General features: G+C 39.4%; 5 protein-coding genes across 5 annotated transcripts; 1 reads left to right on the top strand and 4 right to left on the bottom strand.

The window, feature by feature from the left end:
• Positions 1 to 2469: 2469 nt before the first annotated feature.
• On the bottom strand, positions 2470 to 3997 carry LOC115784771 (hemoglobin subunit alpha-1-like). Its single transcript, XM_030736115.1, has 3 exons — positions 3772 to 3997; positions 3460 to 3667; positions 2470 to 2679 (listed from the first exon to the last, which is right to left on the bottom strand). Exons 1-3 carry the CDS (start codon positions 3864 to 3866, stop codon positions 2551 to 2553), a joined length of 432 nt encoding a protein of 143 aa, XP_030591975.1. The 5' UTR covers positions 3867 to 3997; the 3' UTR covers positions 2470 to 2550.
• Positions 3998 to 7278: 3281 nt separating this feature from the next.
• LOC115784072 (hemoglobin subunit beta-1-like) lies at positions 7279 to 10101 on the bottom strand. Its single transcript, XM_030735146.1, has 3 exons — positions 9712 to 10101; positions 9340 to 9562; positions 7279 to 9212 (listed from the first exon to the last, which is right to left on the bottom strand). The coding sequence occupies exons 1-3, from the start codon at positions 9801 to 9803 to the stop codon at positions 9084 to 9086; spliced, it is 444 nt and encodes a 147-aa protein (XP_030591006.1). The 5' UTR covers positions 9804 to 10101; the 3' UTR covers positions 7279 to 9083.
• A 2362-nt stretch (positions 10102 to 12463) lies between these two features.
• LOC115784080 (hemoglobin subunit beta-A-like) lies at positions 12464 to 13363 on the bottom strand. The gene is made up of 3 exons (XM_030735162.1): positions 13188 to 13363; positions 12798 to 13020; positions 12464 to 12704 (listed from the first exon to the last, which is right to left on the bottom strand). The coding sequence occupies exons 1-3, from the start codon at positions 13277 to 13279 to the stop codon at positions 12573 to 12575; spliced, it is 447 nt and encodes a 148-aa protein (XP_030591022.1). The 5' UTR covers positions 13280 to 13363; the 3' UTR covers positions 12464 to 12572.
• A 669-nt stretch (positions 13364 to 14032) lies between these two features.
• On the top strand, positions 14033 to 14917 carry LOC115784083 (hemoglobin subunit alpha-B-like). Its single transcript, XM_030735165.1, has 3 exons — positions 14033 to 14193; positions 14300 to 14507; positions 14687 to 14917. The coding sequence occupies exons 1-3, from the start codon at positions 14099 to 14101 to the stop codon at positions 14813 to 14815; spliced, it is 432 nt and encodes a 143-aa protein (XP_030591025.1). The 5' UTR covers positions 14033 to 14098; the 3' UTR covers positions 14816 to 14917.
• Positions 14918 to 17572: 2655 nt separating this feature from the next.
• LOC115784081 (hemoglobin subunit beta-like) lies at positions 17573 to 18251 on the bottom strand. The gene is made up of 3 exons (XM_030735163.1): positions 18133 to 18251; positions 17838 to 18060; positions 17573 to 17751 (listed from the first exon to the last, which is right to left on the bottom strand). The coding sequence occupies exons 1-3, from the start codon at positions 18222 to 18224 to the stop codon at positions 17623 to 17625; spliced, it is 444 nt and encodes a 147-aa protein (XP_030591023.1). The 5' UTR covers positions 18225 to 18251; the 3' UTR covers positions 17573 to 17622.
• Positions 18252 to 18660: the final 409 nt, after the last annotated feature.

Raw genomic sequence — 18660 nt, 5'->3', positions numbered from 1 at the left:
CAACCTCTCTAAGGAGGTTAGTTATTATATCGCCCCCCTCTCCAGCAAAATCAAATCATCTACAAAGAACCTTGGTGTCATTTTTGACCAACGCTTTGAATTTTAAATCTCACATGTCGAAGCTCACCTTCATTTGAAAAACATCACAAAAATCAAACTTTTACTGACACCCAGTAATTCTGAACTTTTAGTACACAATTCAATTTTCTCTCGTCCTGATCATTGTAATGATGTCATAGCAGTTAAAAAGTCGAAATTTCAAATTGATAAACCTATAATTCAGTTCAGTTTTATTTTATTTGTCTGGTGCCCAATCACACCAAATTGTCGCCTCAAGGCGCTTTGTATTGTAAGGTAAAGACCCCCAGAATAATTACAGAGAAAACCCAACAATCAAAACGACCCTCGATTGACCGAGCACATGGCGACAGTGGGAAGGAAAAACTGCCATTTAACAGGATCACGGGCTCTGTGTGAGCTTAATATCTGCAAATGTCTGCAGAACTGGAGAGGAAGCGCATAAGGTAATCTGTTATAAATGCCATTCAGTTTGGATTAAATCAGGCCTCTCATGCCAAAATTAATAAATTCAGTCATTATTGTTTTTAATTTAACTGATTATGGAAGCTTATCCCCAGTGTTCTGCCTTATTTATTTGTTAATATAGCAAAAATACTAATAATAATACCAATACTACTAGTAAACGAGCTATTACTACTGCTATTGCTACTAATACTGTTACTAATGATAAAATAACATAAAATTAAGTAGCGTACAACTCAATACTGGAATTCAAGAAAACAAATATAGTAAACCTCTGCAACCAGAATTAAATATGTTCAGCATGATACTGATTCAAGTTCTAAATCCCGCAGTTAATTGGTATATTAATAGTTCGTAAGGCTATCAGTTACCAACATGATGACTAACGCCATTTGTGGTGCGGTTAGTAGCCAACATCTCACTGAAACTTATCTAATCTTCAAGAGGCGAGCCCACACTGAGCCGTTAGTGTTTTTTTGCCATATCTGCACAAAAGAGTTCACACTTGGCTCTGAGCGTTTCTGCTTAGACTGACACACACACACACACACACACACACACACACACACACACACACACACACACACACACACAAAATCAGTCATGCCAATTACATAATTTCATTGCCCGAATAAACTCGTGGTCATGGCAGCCTACTAGTCCAACCAGAGGTGCAAGAAATATGTACCAATGAAAATTAAATTAAATTAAATATACATGAGCTGTCTCATACTTATTGCTAATTAAATTAATCTAGAATGGGGAAACTTCTACGCATCAGTTTAATGAGGCTACTGGCTTCACCAGGTATTCTATAATATTCTGAATATTCTTAACTTAAAAACCTTGCCCAGTAGGAGACCCTAACATTGAAATAATAATAAAAATTTAAAATGCTGAAACTAAAAGCTAAACTAACAGCCCCTGTACATTATTAATCGAATAATGTGTTTCCTCGGCTGTCCGATCGTCTACCCCTGGACTCAGCGCTGCTGCTCTCACAACAAATCCGAAGGTTGCAGCTCATTCTCTGCTCATAGTTGAGCACGCTGCAACCGGGAAACCGCAGGTGAACTCTGGCAATTTCAAAGTACGCAATGCTGAACTGATGGTACTAATTCTCAGTAGTTTTTTTTTAAGTTTGTCTCAATGAGGCTTAAGTAAATAAAACAGCGAGCATATTCCAAACTTCTTTGTTTTTCCTTTTCCAGTGTTTACGATTATAACAGAGTGGTGCAGAATTAAGTTGTGTGACATATTAAACACCCTGCATTCTTTCACAGTAGCAGAGTTGGTCTCTGCTCATCACCTGTAAAAGAAGAAGCTCAAGTAGGCAGACTGTTCTCTCCTTCTCTTTGACACTTTCTAATTTTGCGCATGATGCATTCTGCCATTCACAACTGTACTGTACTGTGTTGCGTCATGATAGCAGGCGGTGTTTCTGTTTTTTGAGCTTGTGACGGATAATTCAGGGTTCATAGTTTTGTTTGTTTTTGTTTTTTGTTTGTTTTGTTTTGTTTGGGGGTTTTTTGGTCATTTGTTTTTGTTGTTATTTTATCCTTTTCCTGTTGCACTTCTGTGTAGTGGTTACCAGTGTTATTCGTCGGCTAAGTATAAACCCAACCCCTCACAGTCCCAAGACATCCACGGCAAGTTCACCGACTGCTTGCCGTACCCCTTATCCCCAGTTACAGATGGATGTTACTTGTACATGCAACTCATTAAAGTACTCATTTTCATCAGTGAGAATTCTTAAAATAGTGTTTGCGTTTAGTCTGGTATTTTAATGCTTTTTATGCTCCTTCAGTACTTTAACTTTAATGTTTCTTCTCATGCTGACCTTTAGATGTTGACCCTGCTTGATTTTATTTTATGTGCTACCAGCATGACATAATCTTTACACCACACAGAAGCCAGACATGACCGTTTCATTGCATTTGATTTATTCAGACTAACAGTGAATTTCCGACACTAGCTCTTGTCCATCATCTGCGCCACTGCGCAAGTTCATCGGTATTTCTCAGACAGGGCACGAGCCACAGCAGTCAGGAACTTGTCCACAGCCATATGGACCTCAGGGGTGAAGTCGCTGGAGAACACGGTGGCCAGGACCACAATGAGGCTGTGAGCGAGAATCTGTGAAAAGATCATGATGACATTTATTTTTGCAGCTTACGTGATCATGAAGTAGTTACTTGAATCATAATTCGATCTATCCTGTGTTTGCTCATCTTCCATGACAGGGCTGCGCATTGACCTGCTGACAACATTCAGGCAACTTTCCTGTTTCAGAATTCATATTGTTGCGCCACAGCAGCTCAAACACATTTCATTTATCCTAACCTTAAGTTTAGCTCGATAACATGAATTGGGCTGCAATTTATAAATTATTGGGAAAGTGGGGGGAAAAAAAACGAGATAATTTCAGTAAAGTTGCCTCATAATATTTTCATTGTGGTCTCAACACCAAACTGGCAAAAGATCTGACAATCTCCTCACCCTGCATGAAGGTCCACCCTCTTTTCATCTTTTAAACCAAAGTTTTCAGGTAACAAACTCCATTTTGCAAACCTATGTCCCCTAAGAGTCCTGCCATTAATCTGTAGTTTAGAAAATCCCGAGGAAAAAAACATAGCCTGCAGAAGAAGAATAGTGGTGACACCGTTTGGTTGGTTCATTCCAGCACATGTTATTTTATATTCAATGATGGACTTTTAGTTCCTGACTCAGTTTAAGACTGTTTCGATGTGAAAAAGTTAGACAGTTAATGCATTCAGCCAGTAGCTCCTGGGTGGATGCAGATTTAAATAAAAGCTACTAAACCCAGTGTTTGACCCAGTGTTTAAGTTCTAGTCATCTTCAAAGCAAACACAAAGGTGATTTTTAGAAAACTCATTATTTAAGAGTTGCCTGTACCTTGAAGTTAGCAGGGTCCACTCTCAGAGTGAAAGCATGCAGCTCACTGAGTTTTAAAAGACCTCCTTTCAGGTCGTCCATTTTGCTCACAGCATCAGTAACTGCAGCCATCACGATTCCTCCGTGCTTTCTCACCGGGGCAGAGCCGGGGCTCAGGTCCTTCCAGTGGGAGAAATAAGTCTTGGTCTGGGGGTACACTGTCAGCATCCTGGGTAAAAACATAGAAAAAATAAGCAAGTAAGCAATTAAAAAAAAAAAAAAATCAGCAACAGGGTAAATCAGTGAGTTTGGGATCTTATTTTTCTTATTTACCTGGCGACAGCCTCACTGCCAATGTCTTGCTCCCTGCCAGACACTTTAGCCCAGAAGGCCTTAACTATGTCCTTTTCCTTAGCAGAAAGACTCATCTTACCTCTTGATCTTTTTTTAAACAAATGAATTAATTTTGGAGGAGTTGAAGTTGAATGCTGCGTTCGGCGCAAGCAGAGGAGGGTTTTTATAAATAAAGCAGGGCATGGGCACACCCAGCTCCCCTCAGAGATAGTGCCATAGGCGTTTGGAGTTGTTCCAAGTGATATGAAACAGCCTGCATGGGATACACAAAGCAAAATTCTCATGCTGCGTCCGTATAGAGTAGCTTATATAATGCAAGATGAAACAGTTATAAGTATTTCACACGGGCGTCGCTTCTTGGTGATAAAGGTCTATAAATGATCCAGTTTGGATCAAATCCAAACATTTTTGGCTCACACCATTAGAATAATTAATCTAAACAGGAGTTTTTAATTGATTGATAAAAACAGTTTTGTTGTCAGAAATTATACCTGCAATTTTCGCACCAGTTAAAGCGTTCATCTATTATTTTCACACAATTTACCAAAATATAAGAGAATATAAGAAATTTAATTTATAACTCAGTCCGACTGTTATTACAGTATTTTACTATTTATTTGTATTTATTTAAATTAAATTAATTAATTATCTATCTATTTACTTAATTACCTAATTGCTTACTTACTTATTTTTATAATCGCAATTTTACTGGCAAACATAAATCAGTACGGTTCAACAAGTAGTCCGGATATACTGATTTAAAATCTATGTTCTACAATTAATTAATTCATAGGCCCACTGGCTATGCTATCAGTTGCAAACATGATGATCAGGTCATTCGTGGTGGGTGGATCCGCTTAAAAAGAAAGATAATGCAGCAGCAGCCTCGCTGACTGCAGCACGACAAGTTAAAGCTGGATAATCACTACTGGGACGATTTTATTTCATTGCGTTGCATCAAGTTACAGTTTGGGCATTTTTAGCCATTTTTTACACTATAGCTTCTCTTTTTCGACCACTAAAAACTGCTTTGAGTATCGATCAAAGACTTGTGCTGGTCACCATCTCACTGATTCCCTTCAGTTAAATGTAGGGACTCGTGCAGTGAGGAAAATCAAGGATGAATGATCAGATTCAGAGGTCGAGAGGGCGGGTAATATTTGCCAGGTGAAATACAAAGTCTGCTTAACAGTAACAAATTAACTGAACCCACAACATCTCTCCTATCATCTTCTTATTGAGCGTCACACAGCCTCAAATCTTTCTTTGTAAATCATATAACTCCTCTCTCAGTCATACTGGCCCGACCAGGTCTGATATGCACAGGATCTCCTTCTGTCGATATGTTTGGACTTCCAGCGCTCATCCACTCGCAGGTGCCTTTTGTGCCATACGCTTTTCCGACAGTGACATCTTGTGGCAAACAGGTGAATTGCACTCATATGATCGGTTCATCTGACGCTACATTCAGAAGGAGTTCAATGGGCAATAAAGGGGACAATTAGCCACTCAGCCCATATTTTCTACTCTGCGTTTATGAACAAAATATGAGCATAAATCCTTCCTTTATGTTTGTTTACATCATCTATGACATATGTTGATTTTGAGCCTTCTGTGTGGGCTTAAGCAGCCTATCGATGCGTCTGCGTTCCCCATCAGATACTGTTTCCCCACCGTCTACTCGCCGCTCCGCGCTGCCCAAGCGCCGCCCACGCGGCAAAAAGCGGTATCTGATGGCTGTCATTCGGTTATCAATTACCGTTCCCCCAGTTTATTATAGGGGGAACGGTATCTGATGGGTGACATAAAGCCATCACATACCGTTCCCCCGGTAATAAACTGGGGGATACCGCTTTATGGCGCATGGGCGGCGCGGAGCGGCGAGGAGACGGTAGGGAAACAGTATCTGATGGGGAAACGCGACTCGACGGAACACCTGCTTCGTGTTAAATCTATGCCACGAAGAATACAGGCTATTCTCACTCTATGGTGCCGCTTTCATTCCTATAAAGAAATAAACCTTTTAAAGGACATCCCAAGCCTGATTCTCTAACACGACTCTAGGTCCATATAGTTCCAACCAACTTTGTTCACAAATATGTGAAAAGAGGTTTGACTTTCAACATAATATGAATTTAGTGTATGCAAATTCATATCGAGAAGTTCTTTGAGCTTTTGACAAAAACAAAAATAACATTTTAATATTTTGATTTAAGTTTTTTTTAAGTTTTTCAGGTTCTTATATAGTCTGATTTATCTACCCAAAGGGCAGGCCAAAGACTATCTCAACTTACGATGTTGGAGCGCCCTCCAGTGCCCATCTCATGCCGCCATTTATTGTGTTACCTTCTTAAAAAAAAACAAAAAAAGACTGCAACGCACACTGCAAAAAAATTATGTGTGAAAATATTCAAAAGAACTGAAATTCTTTGTCATCCAAACGCTAATGTTACAACATCAAACAAAGACATAAATTTAATCTGAATAGAAAACACTTTGTTTATAGCTGAGAAAAAAACAAACAAATAAGCACAAACCATTTACTATAAGAACCCCTTTGAATATTTAAGAAATGATATCACATCAGAGCTTTATAATCTATTCATCTGAGTTCACATTATAAGATCAGTGCATGACAGAAAGAAATCCTCTTATTTTGTAAATCAGTGTAACTCAAACAGTAGAGATGCCCAATATGTATATATATATATATATATATATATATATATATATATATATATATATATATATATATATATATATATATATATATATATATATATATATATATATATATATATATATATATATATATATATATATATACATATTGTTTAAAATCAGTAATTTGAAGTTTTAGTTATGAGACCACACAATCCAGTTCCTGCATCTTTTTGCTGTCAGAATCCACATGGGAACTGTTTGAAGTCCACTCGGCCCTGTTGGTGCCTGTGTAAAATCCAAACCTCAGAGGCAACTCCAGACTCGACTTTAAAGATTAAAACCAAATTTTTAAACGTAACCTCCACTGACTCTTTAAGCCAATTTGCTGTCTCCATCAGTATGGTGTCTCTCTCACAAATGTTCAAACAAATAAAAGTTCAAGTGTCAAATGTTTTTGTCTTCATTAACTGCAGTTATACTAACCATACTGTTTTGTTGATCAACATTTTTCCTTAAAAAGGCGTGAAAAGAGCTGTGCATATACTACTCGATATATTTTATATTTCTGGATGTATCTATATTTTCCTTGGACATTTAATCAAAGTCAGATCACTGGAGACAAATCCACCCTCTGCTCTGCACACACAAAGATCTGCTTATGCAGAATACAGATTTACATATTCTTCATCAAAAGTTGTCATATGTTAGTTTAACAAAGGAAAAAAGTTGTCTCTTCTTGATGTCAATGAAAACATCATAAAATTACTAGCAAATTATTTAAAGCCTATATAACTGAAAAATGTAAAAAAATGGTGCATCACATTTTGAACACGGGATTTCTTTATTGATTTTAAATACATACCCTCTTTCTAAATTGAAGCCAGCACATTTAGGACATTGCCGTGCTTACGTATTTCAGCAGCTTGCCTCTTATTAACACTATGTAAGCCTGTTGCAAGTGAGCAGATATATTTGTGTGATACAGGATTTTAATAGCCTTAACAGTTTTGGGCCTCCTTTCTCATATTTTTCATTTCATAATGCAAATCTAAAGTTTTTAATGGATGACAACTGCGGACTGCAGGCAGGACATTTTAGCAAAACCCTCCTGTATGAACAGAATGTGGTTAGGGGATTGTCTCTGAAAAAGTAAGGCCTTCCCTGAAAAAAGCCCTCATCTATAAGGGAAGAAGAGCACACTGCTGTTAGAATTTGTCTGAATTTTTGTATCAAAGTGTAAACCTGTTGTACAGGTTGATCACTCATAGTATAAAGAAACAGGAGGACAGAGACACAAAACCTTCTTAAGGTGCACTACATTCACCTATAATTTTGCATCTGTACACTCCCGCAGTGGATTTTAAATCAAACAGTAAATGTGTGATTCAAGGACAGACTTTCAGCCTTAAGTTAAGGGGATTAACAAGAGAGCATTAACATTAAGAATTACAGCCATTTTAATACAGCGACCCCATTTTCAGAGGCTCAAAGTAATTGGACAAACTGACATAATGTTACATATAAGGATTGTTTTTATGTTTTCTGAACTTTTCATGGACTCCCTTAGCCCTGCCAGCCTTTACTGCAGTTAGCTTCACTAGCTGCTTGTTCTGGTCTCTCTGCCTTCAGCTTTAGCTTCAATAACTGAACGAATCTTCTGCTGGTTTGAGATGAGATGACCGACTTGGTCATTGAAGAATATACAATTTCTTTGCCTCCGGCAGCTCTTGGGTTGCCTTTGCAGCATACTTTGGGTCATTATCAATTTGCACTGTGGCATGCCGTCTGATCAGTTTGATAGTTTGGCTGAATCTGAGCAGAGAGTACATCTCTGTACACTTCAGAATTCATCCAGCTACTTCTACCAGCAGTCACGTCATACTGGCCCAGTTCCACTGGCAGCCATACGTTCCCATGCCATAAATTATATAAACGTTGTCACTGTACCTATGGGCCAAACTTCACACTTCACATGTGACTTAACTAACAAATCAGAAGCCAGAAAGTCTCAAAATGGTGCAAATCTGGGATAAATGCAGAGGTAGATTCAACAAATTATTTCAGTAGTTAATATCAACATCCTCTTAAAATAATGGCTGAAGTCATTTTTTTCCCAGGGTTTACCAAAAACACAAAAAACTGAAGCAAATATTGAAAATAATGATGATGATTTAGGCAAAAACATCATTTTAGTCAAAAAATTACTTAGGCGATTATTTTAAGAAGGTGACAATATTTAAACATATAAGAAAAACCAATGACTGTAAGCACAAATATGCAACTAGAAAGCTTGCTTACAAAGCTTTCTAGTTGCATATCCTGAAGTCATTTTAGTAAATTAACTCAAATATGAATTTACTTCTAAATCTTACAAAACCAGAGCAAATAGCACAACAGATTATTTTCCAATAACTTGTAATCCAGTCAAGGACCTATGGGACTCACCAAACTCCAATTTAAGAACAATTAAAATAAACACTGAAATATACTCCTGTCAAACTCACATCAAAGCTGAAGCTGTTATTGACTTGTGAAGAAATACTTTGGCATTATATTACATGATTAAAAGGACACTGAGACACCCACACATGCTTTAAAAATAAAGTGTTTTTATCTCCAAGTTGTTTTCAGTAGTACTGACTGCTCATAGCCTCGACCACAGCAGCTAGAAATTTCTGCCAGGTAGCTTGAACCTGAGGGGTCAGGGCTGACTTGAGTTTGCATGCGATTGCAATGGTGATACAGTCTGCCAACAGCTGTGGAAAAGAAAAGAAAAAAACATCATAAATCTACGATAAAGCCAGGCTGTATAGATGTATAAAGTACTACTAACATATTTTTCTTTCTTTTTTTTATGTGGGTTTGAGGAAACTTATTGCATACTCTGAAGTTATCGGGATCCACCTCGAGTTTCTGAAAATGCAAAAGGCTCAAAGCAGCATACATGCGCTTCATGTTGTCCATGTTCTTCACTGCTTTGTCCAGAGCCTCCAGCACCACCTTACCATGAGCCGCCACTTTGGTATTATTCAAAATAGCGGTTGTGGTGAAGATATCTCCAAAAGAACCAAAATATCGCTCAGTCCAGGGGTAAACAACCAAAACTCTGTCGATGCAAGAAAGGGGGTGACAGGTTATTATAAACTACTTTAAAAATGATAATATGCTCGCAGAAAATTACCAGGAGGTTGTCCTTTTTTTTTTAAGGATTATGTCAGTGTGTTCGTGGACAGTGAAAACTTTAAAGTCACATACCTTGCCCAAATTTGCGGCCCAATCTCATCAATATCAACTTTTTCCCAGACAGCTCTGACAGTGCTGCGCTCCAGGTCCGTCCACTTAACCATGACGTGAGTGAATTCAGGAGCTCTACCACCACTTTAAGCTGATGCGTGATCAGCTTTTCTGCTTAATGACCCGCAAAGATGAACCAGCAGGGTTCGTCCAGCACACTAAAAGTGGATGGCTGATTCTGGTATTGATACACAGGCTACCTGTCCGCGATCACTGCAAAACACAGTGGAAATGTACAGAGACGGTATGGTATGGCATCAAAACATCTTCACAGAAACGCAGAAACGTCCTGTCGTATCATGTTATTCGCCCACAGCAGTTAAACTTAGATTACGCAATGCTATCATTATCTTAAAATTCAGGCTTTCCCCGCCCAAATAAATGGTCCGCATGTCCACCTTATATCAGAAACCCACGTCATGCTTTTGGCAGCATAAACTTTGATTCCTTGGCCTTAAATGACCCGATTCAACTAAATTTGATTTAAGACCAGGAATCATCATCTTGGCTTCTCCGATCATGATACTTAGGCTACTTTTGTTATTATGTCTTCACAACACCCATTTTCGTTGCACGTCATCTCTGCGTTCAGGTAGGTCCAAAACTATCGGAAGGAAACTTGTAGTTTTTGTAGTATTTCCGCTGTACCCCACTACATTCAAATGAATGTGATAATCAGGATCACTCCCGAGAATACCACCATGAAGGTGTTTTGCGTTGGGCTGATGAAGGACCTTTTCTACACCGAGGAAGAAATTCTGCGATCTCTCGCTTTCTTCTGCTTTCGCCTGTTGATTCTTTGTTAACGTCATGCAGTTAAATGTATTAAAGTTTCTGGTAGCTGGTAAGTTTGTGTGCAGTTTCACTTCACTTGCATCCACCGTGTACTTCACAGCCCGCAGCTAGAAAATGTACTTTTAGCATCAGTTTCAGACCTTTTTTGCTGTTTGTAAAAAAAAAAAAAAAAGGTCGTGAAAGTGCTTATCAGTGATGTATGCTTGTATTATTGACATACTTAAATGTATAGGCTACCTCTAATGAAGATTAAACACAATGATGATTGACTGTAAATATTCCGAGCGCTTCTGAACCCTGATGTTGTATTGTCAGGTTAAACCAGAGGTGGCAAAAGTACTGACATTCTGTACTTAAGTAGAAGTACAAGCACTTATGTTAAAAAATACTTTAGTAAAAGTCGAAGTACTGGTTCAACTTCTCTACTTAAGTAAAAGTAAAAAAGTACAGGCTCTGAAATGTACTCAAAGTAAGAAAGTAAAAGTAGTTCTTTGGAGGATGTTTCTACCTGCTATTTTTGTGTAAAACTAACCGAACCTCATTATATATTATTGTAATAATATAAAATAATATTACATGAGAATACAAACGTTATTCCAATCTAAATTTTAATCCTAATGAATGCACTCAGCTTGAAACTGTTATGTAGGACACAAACTGTGAAAGGGAATTTAAACACAGCTCTATTCTCTGTGTCCTCCATAGTAGAGGGTGACTGTGCCTCCACCTAAACACCAACATGAGGATACTCAGGGGTTACAGTGGGATTCAGAAGGTGGAGGAACCCTAAGATCAGCTGTAGTGGCTCTGCATGGGGAGAAGAATCACAGCTTTCTATTGTGAGCTGCAGTAAATGATGTTGGTGTGCAGGCTGTGATCAGCTGACCTGCTGCTGCTGCTCTGAGGTTTACTGCTCTGTGTGGATGAACTGAACTCACAAAGATGTAACCCAGTATTTCACAGCTATCTGTGCTGATCTCCATCCCCTACACTGACAGCATACAGTGAATGAATCTCAGCATCAGCAGCTTTGATTCAGACTCATCTCTGCTGCACTGATGTAACCTGTAACTCTGACCATAAACACAAACACTGTGCTCCAGTCCAACACAGAGCTTTACTGTAAATACAGTACAACAAGCTAACCTAAACTGCAGTATTTTCATACAATCTTTGAATTACACAAAGTCAGCATACTTCAGTTTATTTTCCAGTCCTTACCTTTAATTCTAACCTCTCTTCTTCCTCTTCTGTCCTCTTTCTCCATCTCTGAGTGAACTTCTCTCTCTTTGCTCTCCCTGAAATACAGCAGCTCTTCTTTTAGCTAGCTGTGTAACAAACTGCACACACTTTGTGTGTTTGCTGATATTTGTTGAGCATTTAGAAACTTTGCATTTATCTGCCACACGTTACTTCCTTCATGCTCGCTCCTCTTCAGTAGCGCTAGCTAAGCTGTTTATGTGCCGCGAGCATAACTTACGGACTCGGTCCGGCCCGCTGTAACCCCTGATTATAGCGCTATAAATGAGACATTAATTATATGGGTTTGCGTATTTAATCCCTTTGTACGAGATAAGCCCCGATGATGGAGGATACGCCAGTACGACTGTCTCTTATGTGTTATTATTCCTCCGTTTAGGCTCAGATCGTTTTATGTTTGAAGGCGCACTGACCGGAAATGCAAACTTCTCTCTGACGTGTTAAAAAGTAACGAGTCTGTTTGAAAATGTAAGAAGTAGAAAGTACAGATACTTGTGTAAAAATGTAGGGAGTAAAAGTAAAAAGTAGTCAGAAAAATAAATACTTAAGTAAAGTACAGATACCTAAAAAATCTACTTAAGTACAGTAACGAAGTATTTGTACTTCGTTACTTCCCACCTCTGGGTTAAACACGTTAAATGATCGGACAAAGAATGAATATGATTTGAGGTTTTGTTTATTGGTTCATTTGGCAACAGAGTCCAAGAGATACACGGTTTCACAATCACTTGTATGACTGCTGCACATCTAACTGCTCTTCCAGAGCCTTAGTGGTACTGTCTACCCAGGGCAGAAACGACCACGGCCAGAAACTTCTGCCAGGCTTCCTGGGCCTCAGCAGTGAAGACAGTGGGGCCAAACTTAGCGGCCACACACAGGCTGATGCACTCAGCAAGCACCTAAAATGAGAGAAAAAAAAAAAAGATTAAGAGTTATAAACGAATCGCTTCAGATTCATTAGAGATGGTTGCTGGGTGCTGGTGGGGACATACCCTGAAGTTATCAGGATCCACATGGAGCTTCTCGGAGTGCATAACGCTCAGGCTGGCGTAGGTCTGCTTGATGTTGTCCATGTTTTTCACAGCTCTGTCCAGACCACCCATCACGGTCTTTCCGTGCTGGGCCACTTTGGGGTTTCCCATAATGGCAGCATTGGTGGACAGGTCTCCAAAGGCTTGGAAGTATCTCTGACTCCAGGGATACACAATCAGGAGCCTGGAATAAAACAAGAGAAATAATCATTTTAGTGCATTACAAAATAGCCCGATACATATACAAACATGTGTTAATATATTTGCTTAAGCCAAGTATCCAGATTATACGAAAAGAAAATCACATGGCGCATGAATATGTTTCTGAAATTAAATGAGTTGATAGGTTACCTGGTGATGGCCTGGGGACCAATTTCTCCCACATCAATCTTTGACCACAGGCCTGCGATGGCGCTGCGCTCAGCATCTGTCCACTCGACCATTTTGAGGAGGTGCAAGTCTTCTTCGACTGTTCACGAATAAGTTGTCTGTTCACAAGTGTTCTTGTGACAATTTTACTTGCGATACCCGTTTTTATTCGTTACCGCGCGCCCTGTCCTTCAGCCAACGAAGCATCTGATTGGACGAGCTGCGTCCGCGAAATGAATGACGTCCGTTTTTGCGTAGGCAAATTTTGATTTGGCTCAAACATCTACAACATATCTGTTTAGATATTGCTGTCATTTTAACGTGACTCAGCAGGAAATTATCCATACAATTAGCCAGTCAAAACATATAAAACTAGGTTAGTAATATATTAGTCCTTTAATCTCTGCCTTTAAATGAACTAAGAAGCAATCAAATTTATTTATCCAAAAGATATATGTCTAATTTTCGTTAAGGGGGTGTTTGTGGTCCTTGTTGGCTGTAAAATAATGTTTTTTCATTAAAAAAAAAAATCTGATTAAAATATTATTAATTCTGCTAAATGCCTTTTTTTACTTAAGAGTTTTTTTTTTTTTTAAAGGATTGCTTTCCCCACCCAAAACATTTGCCAGTTTATAGATTTTCGCTCATTGCAGCCTTTCGGTATTTCTTTTTACAGACATGGAGTAATTACGTTATATATTGGGAGTGGCCACTTTTATCAAAACCAACTGGCAATGGAAATTTCTAGCAGTTTGTTTATCAAATATGTGGTTTGGATATGATAAATGGGCGTGGCACCATTTGGGTTGCTATAAAGACGCTATGACAGATCCAGCAAAGCAGCATTTTTTGATCAGCATTTTTCCTTGTATCCCGAAAACTCAAAGGCAGCCATGAGTCTCTCACAGAAAGACAAGAACGTGGTGAAGGGCTTCTGGGCCAAAGTCGAGTCCAAGAGCGCCGAGATGGGTGGAGAAGCTCTGGGCAGGTATGTTCAGGTCGCTCCATCAGGTTTGCCTTGATTTTTTTTTTTTTTTTTTTGAATAATGTATTTCTATTTAAATTTCTCAAATTTCGTCATCCATGTTTTACAGGATGCTCACGGCGTATCCGATGACTAAGACCTACTTTTCTCACTGGGGCGATCTGAGCCCTAATGCTCCGCAGGTGAAGAAGCATGGTGCAGTCATCATGGCAGCTGTGGGAAAAGCTGTCAAAAACATTGATGATCTCACCAGCCACCTTAGCAAGCTCAGTGAGCTGCATGCCTTCCAGCTCCGCGTGGATCCTGCCAATTTCAAGGTAATGGAAATGTAGCGATCTTTGAAGCTGCTAAAAATAAGAATCATTAATTAATTAATTTATTTATTTTTGCATGGAATGAAAGTTCATTATTGAGTGTTTTAAAAATAAAACCTAGGCATTATAGGAAGACAGATGTTTTCGGTGCCTGATTTAATCTAATCTGGTCACAACCACAGATCCTCGCCCACAACATCATCTTGGTCCTGGGCATGTACTTCCCCGCGGACTTCACTCCGGAGGTTCACGTCTCCGTTGAGAAGTTCTTCCAGAACGTCGCCTGGGCTCTGTCCGAGAGATACCGCTAAGCTTCAACAAGACAGAAGCTCCCAGCGTTCGGCATGTCACGCCTGAATGTCAGCAACCCTCTTCATATGTTGGGGCTTGTTCAATAAAAAATCACAAACATACTAATGTCTGTGTGTCAATTTCTTTTAACCTCTGTTGCACTGTAAAATCCAATAGCTATCCTGACTTATATATTAGTTAACTTTACTAGATTATCAAAATATGCTCTCATAACTTGTACTTATGAAGTAACATTTTCTTCCAATATGAAAAGTGCAAAACGCTTAGTGTTTAGAGTGAACATTACTTAATTTAGAGTTAAGCTCACTTGCAACAATAAGTAGCCAGCGTCACTCCCACTTTGCATGAGCAGTTTAGTCTCTCCCGTTCAGAAACTGAACAGTCCAGCCCATAGACCAGTGGCATGGTGATCAGCACTGCTGCCTCACAGTTAGAATAACATCTAGAAGGCCTGGGTTCAGTTCCGCCCAGGCCTCTCTGTCTGTGCGGAGTTTGCATGTTCTCCTCGTGTCTGCGTGGGTTTCCTCCCACAGTCCAAAGACATGCAGTTACTGGGGTTAGGTTAATTGGCTACTCTAAATTGCCCATAGGTGTGAATGGTTGTCTATCTGTGTTAGCCCTGCGACAGGCTGGCGACCTGTACAGGGTGTACCCTGCCTCTCGCCCTATGTCAGCTGGTATAGGCTCCCCCGACCCAAACACAACCATAAACAGGAGAGAATGGATGGATGACTTACTTGCTTTTTTTTTAAGTGCAATCGGTTTGCATGGTTTTAGCAAGTAAGTCAGACTGCTGTTCAAGTAAATAAATAATAAATAATTAGTATTTAAACTTTATATTTTGGTCGAGAAACGTCATCAACCAGCGCTTTGGTTCTGTTTACTGTATGATCGTTTTCAAAACTCAGAACAATGCGCTTTGAAGATCCTAGTCCTTCCAGCATGTGAAGAGCAGAGGAGTACGTGCTTTCAGTATGAAATCATGTCGTATAGCATATTCTACTTGGACCGCATCACCAGTGACTGATCGCTCCGCCATGAGCAGAGAGCTCAACGAACAGGAGGTGGCGGAGATATCAGAATCCAGAGAGCGTGGCAACACTACGACGTGCGCTAATGCAGCCAAAAAAAAAAGCATACAAGCGACAGAAGAACCTAAACGAGTAGTCAAAAACACTAGTTAAAACAAACACATTCGGCCTGTTTGTTATGGTCAAGCTTGTCTTCAGTTTCACTAAATGTGTGGAAGTGGGATTTTTTCCTTTTACTGTATATTTGTGCTTGATGTTTAAATGTGAAATATGCATTTGAAATTTTAAGCTCAGTCTGTTTATTCGTTTAAAATGTTATGTCTGCCTTGTGCATTTGTCTGAGACTGGTTTATTCCCAACGCATTTAAGAGGGAAAACTCTGCTGAGAGTTGGTTAGTTAGTCCCAAAGTTTTGTTTTTTAAGTGGGTGGGGGAATGGCAGGTTGCAGTTTGTCTTAAAAGTACGTTTTATTATAATTTAAAGTAATAATAATAAAAAGAACTTTACTGATTCCTCTGTTGCTCACGTTATTCCAACCGGTTATTCGGGGCACATGACAGTTTAAAACAATCCCACCATAAACACTTATAATTAATAAAAAGCTTAAATGTTGCAAATAAAATTCTGAAGTTCGAACTGACAATGAAGTAATTATATCATAACCCAAATATGCATTCATATTGCACATCCTAATATACAACATAATGGCCTCATACAGTACCAAGCTTAGGCCAAAAATAAACACGAGTGAAGGTTCCGTGAGGGGTAGTTGGGGGTTAGGGCAAAAAGAAGAGAGCAGAGCGAGAGAGGACATAAGATGGGAGAATCTCAGAAACTCAGCCAATTGTTACTACTGACCCAAAAACGGAACCAGCAAGTTTTTATAGTCTTTATTTTGCACAAGGTGAGAAAATGTCAGCCATAGGAGCGCAAGAGAAACTCGGAGATTCTTTCTGTGTCTCGGGGGTGAGAGCCCACAGGGAAGAGACCCATGGTCCAATAGTCCAAGATTTTCCAAAGGGATATTAACACAGTGAAGTGGAAGGCTCGTCAGCCAGCGAGAATTCACTGAGAATAGTGAAAGAGTTGTTAACACAGGAAATCAATACCAACTGCTATTGGATGTGCGGAGGACACAGCGGAGGCTCCGGGCTTTTGCGTGACAAATCCCCTATGAGCAAGCACTTGTGCACAGTGGGAAGGGAAAAACTCAATTTTAACAGGAAGATACCACCGGCAGAACTAGGCTCAGGGAGGGGCAGTCCTTTGCCGCCACCGAGTGGGGCTGAAGTGGGGGAGCATGTTTAATTGTGTCTTGTATGTTATTGACATATTTATTTTGTGTTGTCAATTTAATTCTATTTATTTTGGGTTTATTTTAATTTCTCTTATTTTAATCTGTTTCATTTCAATGCCCAGCACTTTGCAAAGTGGTTGCTTTTTTTTTTACATACTTTAAAAATGAAACTGGCCTGGCATGGCTACAAAACTTTGAGGCTAGTTTTATATTGGTTCCATAAAAACTTACAAGAATAACTTAAATACTTCTGCCACAGCAGGCGACAGTGGGATACCAGTAACACGGGTACGAATTATTACCAACTGACTCTCACCATAATAATTTGTCATTATTTAAATGATAATTTTTACATCTTTGATATGACAATTAAAGCAAATTAAAGAAAGAAAGAAATAACTTGAATAGTAATTACTTTATTTAAAGCTCATTGAGACACTGTTTAAAAACGGAGCAGGTGACGCTTCTCTGCAGCTCTCTAGTAGTACTGCCTTCTCAGGGAGGACACCACCACTGCCAGGAACTTCTGAAAAGCTGCGTGGACCTCAGGAGTGAAGTTTTTACCCAACTGAGCAGCAACCACGATGGTCAGACAGTCGCCCAGGAGCTGCAACACAACACAGCATGCACGAGACCATCAACATACACACACATATCACTGGAAATCAGTACCATAAGGTCAGCACTGCGTACCTTGAAATTATCAGGATCCACCTGCAGTTTCTCGGAGTGCAGCGTGCTCAGCTCTGCGAATGTGGCCTTGATGTTGTCCAGGTTCTTCACAGCTTTTTCCAGACCTTCCATGACCACTTTTCCGTGAGCCGCAACCTTCGGATTTGATGTGATAGCAGCGGCGTTGTAGAGGTTTCCAAAGCTGCCGAAATACCTCTGAGTCCAGGGGTAGACAATCAGACACCTGAGGAAACATGTAAATATTTGCATAACTCACAGTTTTGCAAATAAATTATATGTTAATGCACCATCTTACCTGGAAATAGCTGCTTGGCCAACGACCCCATAGTCGATCTTGGAGAAGATGTCCTGGATCGTGGCGCGTTCAAAGTCTGTCCACACAACCATGTTGCCTCGTTGATTTGTGCGTCTGTTCTGCGTTGGTCAGTAGGTCACTGCAGGCCGCTTTTAAAGAAGCCCTTTTCGCTCCACCCAGAGATATGCAGGTGGGTGGAGGTGGGCAGTGGGTTTGGCTCGTAACGTTTCTTTGTTAACTATCAAAAGACAATAAATTAAAGTCGGTATTAGACTTTTATTATCCTTTATGACTGAATTATCCGCAACTGGCTGTCAGCGTGGGTTAGCAGCAAATGTGTAACGTCTTGATTTTCTTTTTAGTTTCCACCATCACGATAATTTTTATTTATTTTTTGCCATCAAATTTTTCTTTTCTTTTATATTTCACCGTGATCATTTCTAGTTTTTTGTTCACTTTGTTGTAAAGCGCTTTGTGGCCTCATGTCTGTGAAACATGCTCTAATTTGCACTTAGTGATGATTTCAAT

The sequence above is a fragment of the Archocentrus centrarchus genome, chromosome 8, assembly GCF_007364275.1.
Source record: "Archocentrus centrarchus isolate MPI-CPG fArcCen1 chromosome 8, fArcCen1, whole genome shotgun sequence".
Classification (NCBI taxonomy): domain Eukaryota; kingdom Metazoa; phylum Chordata; class Actinopteri; order Cichliformes; family Cichlidae; genus Archocentrus; species Archocentrus centrarchus.
The sequence above is the reverse complement of the archived record's forward strand: the minus strand, read 5'-3'. Positions and strand labels throughout refer to the sequence as shown.

What these genes read in the sequence shown, in the direction of transcription:
- LOC115784771 (XM_030736115.1), bottom strand. Translation starts at nt 3,866, where the DNA reads ATGAGTCTTTCTGCTAAGGAAAAGGACATAGTTAAGGCCTTCTGGGCT. An exon ending in GGCAGTGAGGCTGTCGCCAG is followed by an intron (nt 3,668 to 3,771) that starts GTAAATAAGAAA and finishes GTTTTTACCCAG; the next exon opens with GATGCTGACAGTGTACCCCC. An exon ending in TGGACCCTGCTAACTTCAAG is followed by an intron (nt 2,680 to 3,459) that starts GTACAGGCAACT and finishes ATCTTTTCACAG; the next exon opens with ATTCTCGCTCACAGCCTCAT.
- LOC115784072 (XM_030735146.1), bottom strand. Translation starts at nt 9,803, where the DNA reads ATGGTTAAGTGGACGGACCTGGAGCGCAGCACTGTCAGAGCTGTCTGG. An exon ending in GGGCCGCAAATTTGGGCAAG is followed by an intron (nt 9,563 to 9,711) that starts GTATGTGACTTT and finishes TTGCATCGACAG; the next exon opens with AGTTTTGGTTGTTTACCCCT. An exon ending in TGGATCCCGATAACTTCAGA is followed by an intron (nt 9,213 to 9,339) that starts GTATGCAATAAG and finishes TCTTTTCCACAG; the next exon opens with CTGTTGGCAGACTGTATCAC.
- LOC115784080 (XM_030735162.1), bottom strand. Translation starts at nt 13,279, where the DNA reads ATGGTCGAGTGGACAGATGCTGAGCGCAGCGCCATCGCAGGCCTGTGG. An exon ending in GGTCCCCAGGCCATCACCAG is followed by an intron (nt 13,021 to 13,187) that starts GTAACCTATCAA and finishes GTTTTATTCCAG; the next exon opens with GCTCCTGATTGTGTATCCCT. An exon ending in TGGATCCTGATAACTTCAGG is followed by an intron (nt 12,705 to 12,797) that starts GTATGTCCCCAC and finishes CTCTCATTTTAG; the next exon opens with GTGCTTGCTGAGTGCATCAG.
- LOC115784083 (XM_030735165.1), top strand. Translation starts at nt 14,099, where the DNA reads ATGAGTCTCTCACAGAAAGACAAGAACGTGGTGAAGGGCTTCTGGGCC. An exon ending in GGTGGAGAAGCTCTGGGCAG is followed by an intron (nt 14,194 to 14,299) that starts GTATGTTCAGGT and finishes CATGTTTTACAG; the next exon opens with GATGCTCACGGCGTATCCGA. An exon ending in TGGATCCTGCCAATTTCAAG is followed by an intron (nt 14,508 to 14,686) that starts GTAATGGAAATG and finishes TCACAACCACAG; the next exon opens with ATCCTCGCCCACAACATCAT.
- LOC115784081 (XM_030735163.1), bottom strand. Translation starts at nt 18,224, where the DNA reads ATGGTTGTGTGGACAGACTTTGAACGCGCCACGATCCAGGACATCTTC. An exon ending in GGCCAAGCAGCTATTTCCAG is followed by an intron (nt 18,061 to 18,132) that starts GTAAGATGGTGC and finishes ATGTTTCCTCAG; the next exon opens with GTGTCTGATTGTCTACCCCT. An exon ending in TGGATCCTGATAATTTCAAG is followed by an intron (nt 17,752 to 17,837) that starts GTACGCAGTGCT and finishes GTTGTGTTGCAG; the next exon opens with CTCCTGGGCGACTGTCTGAC.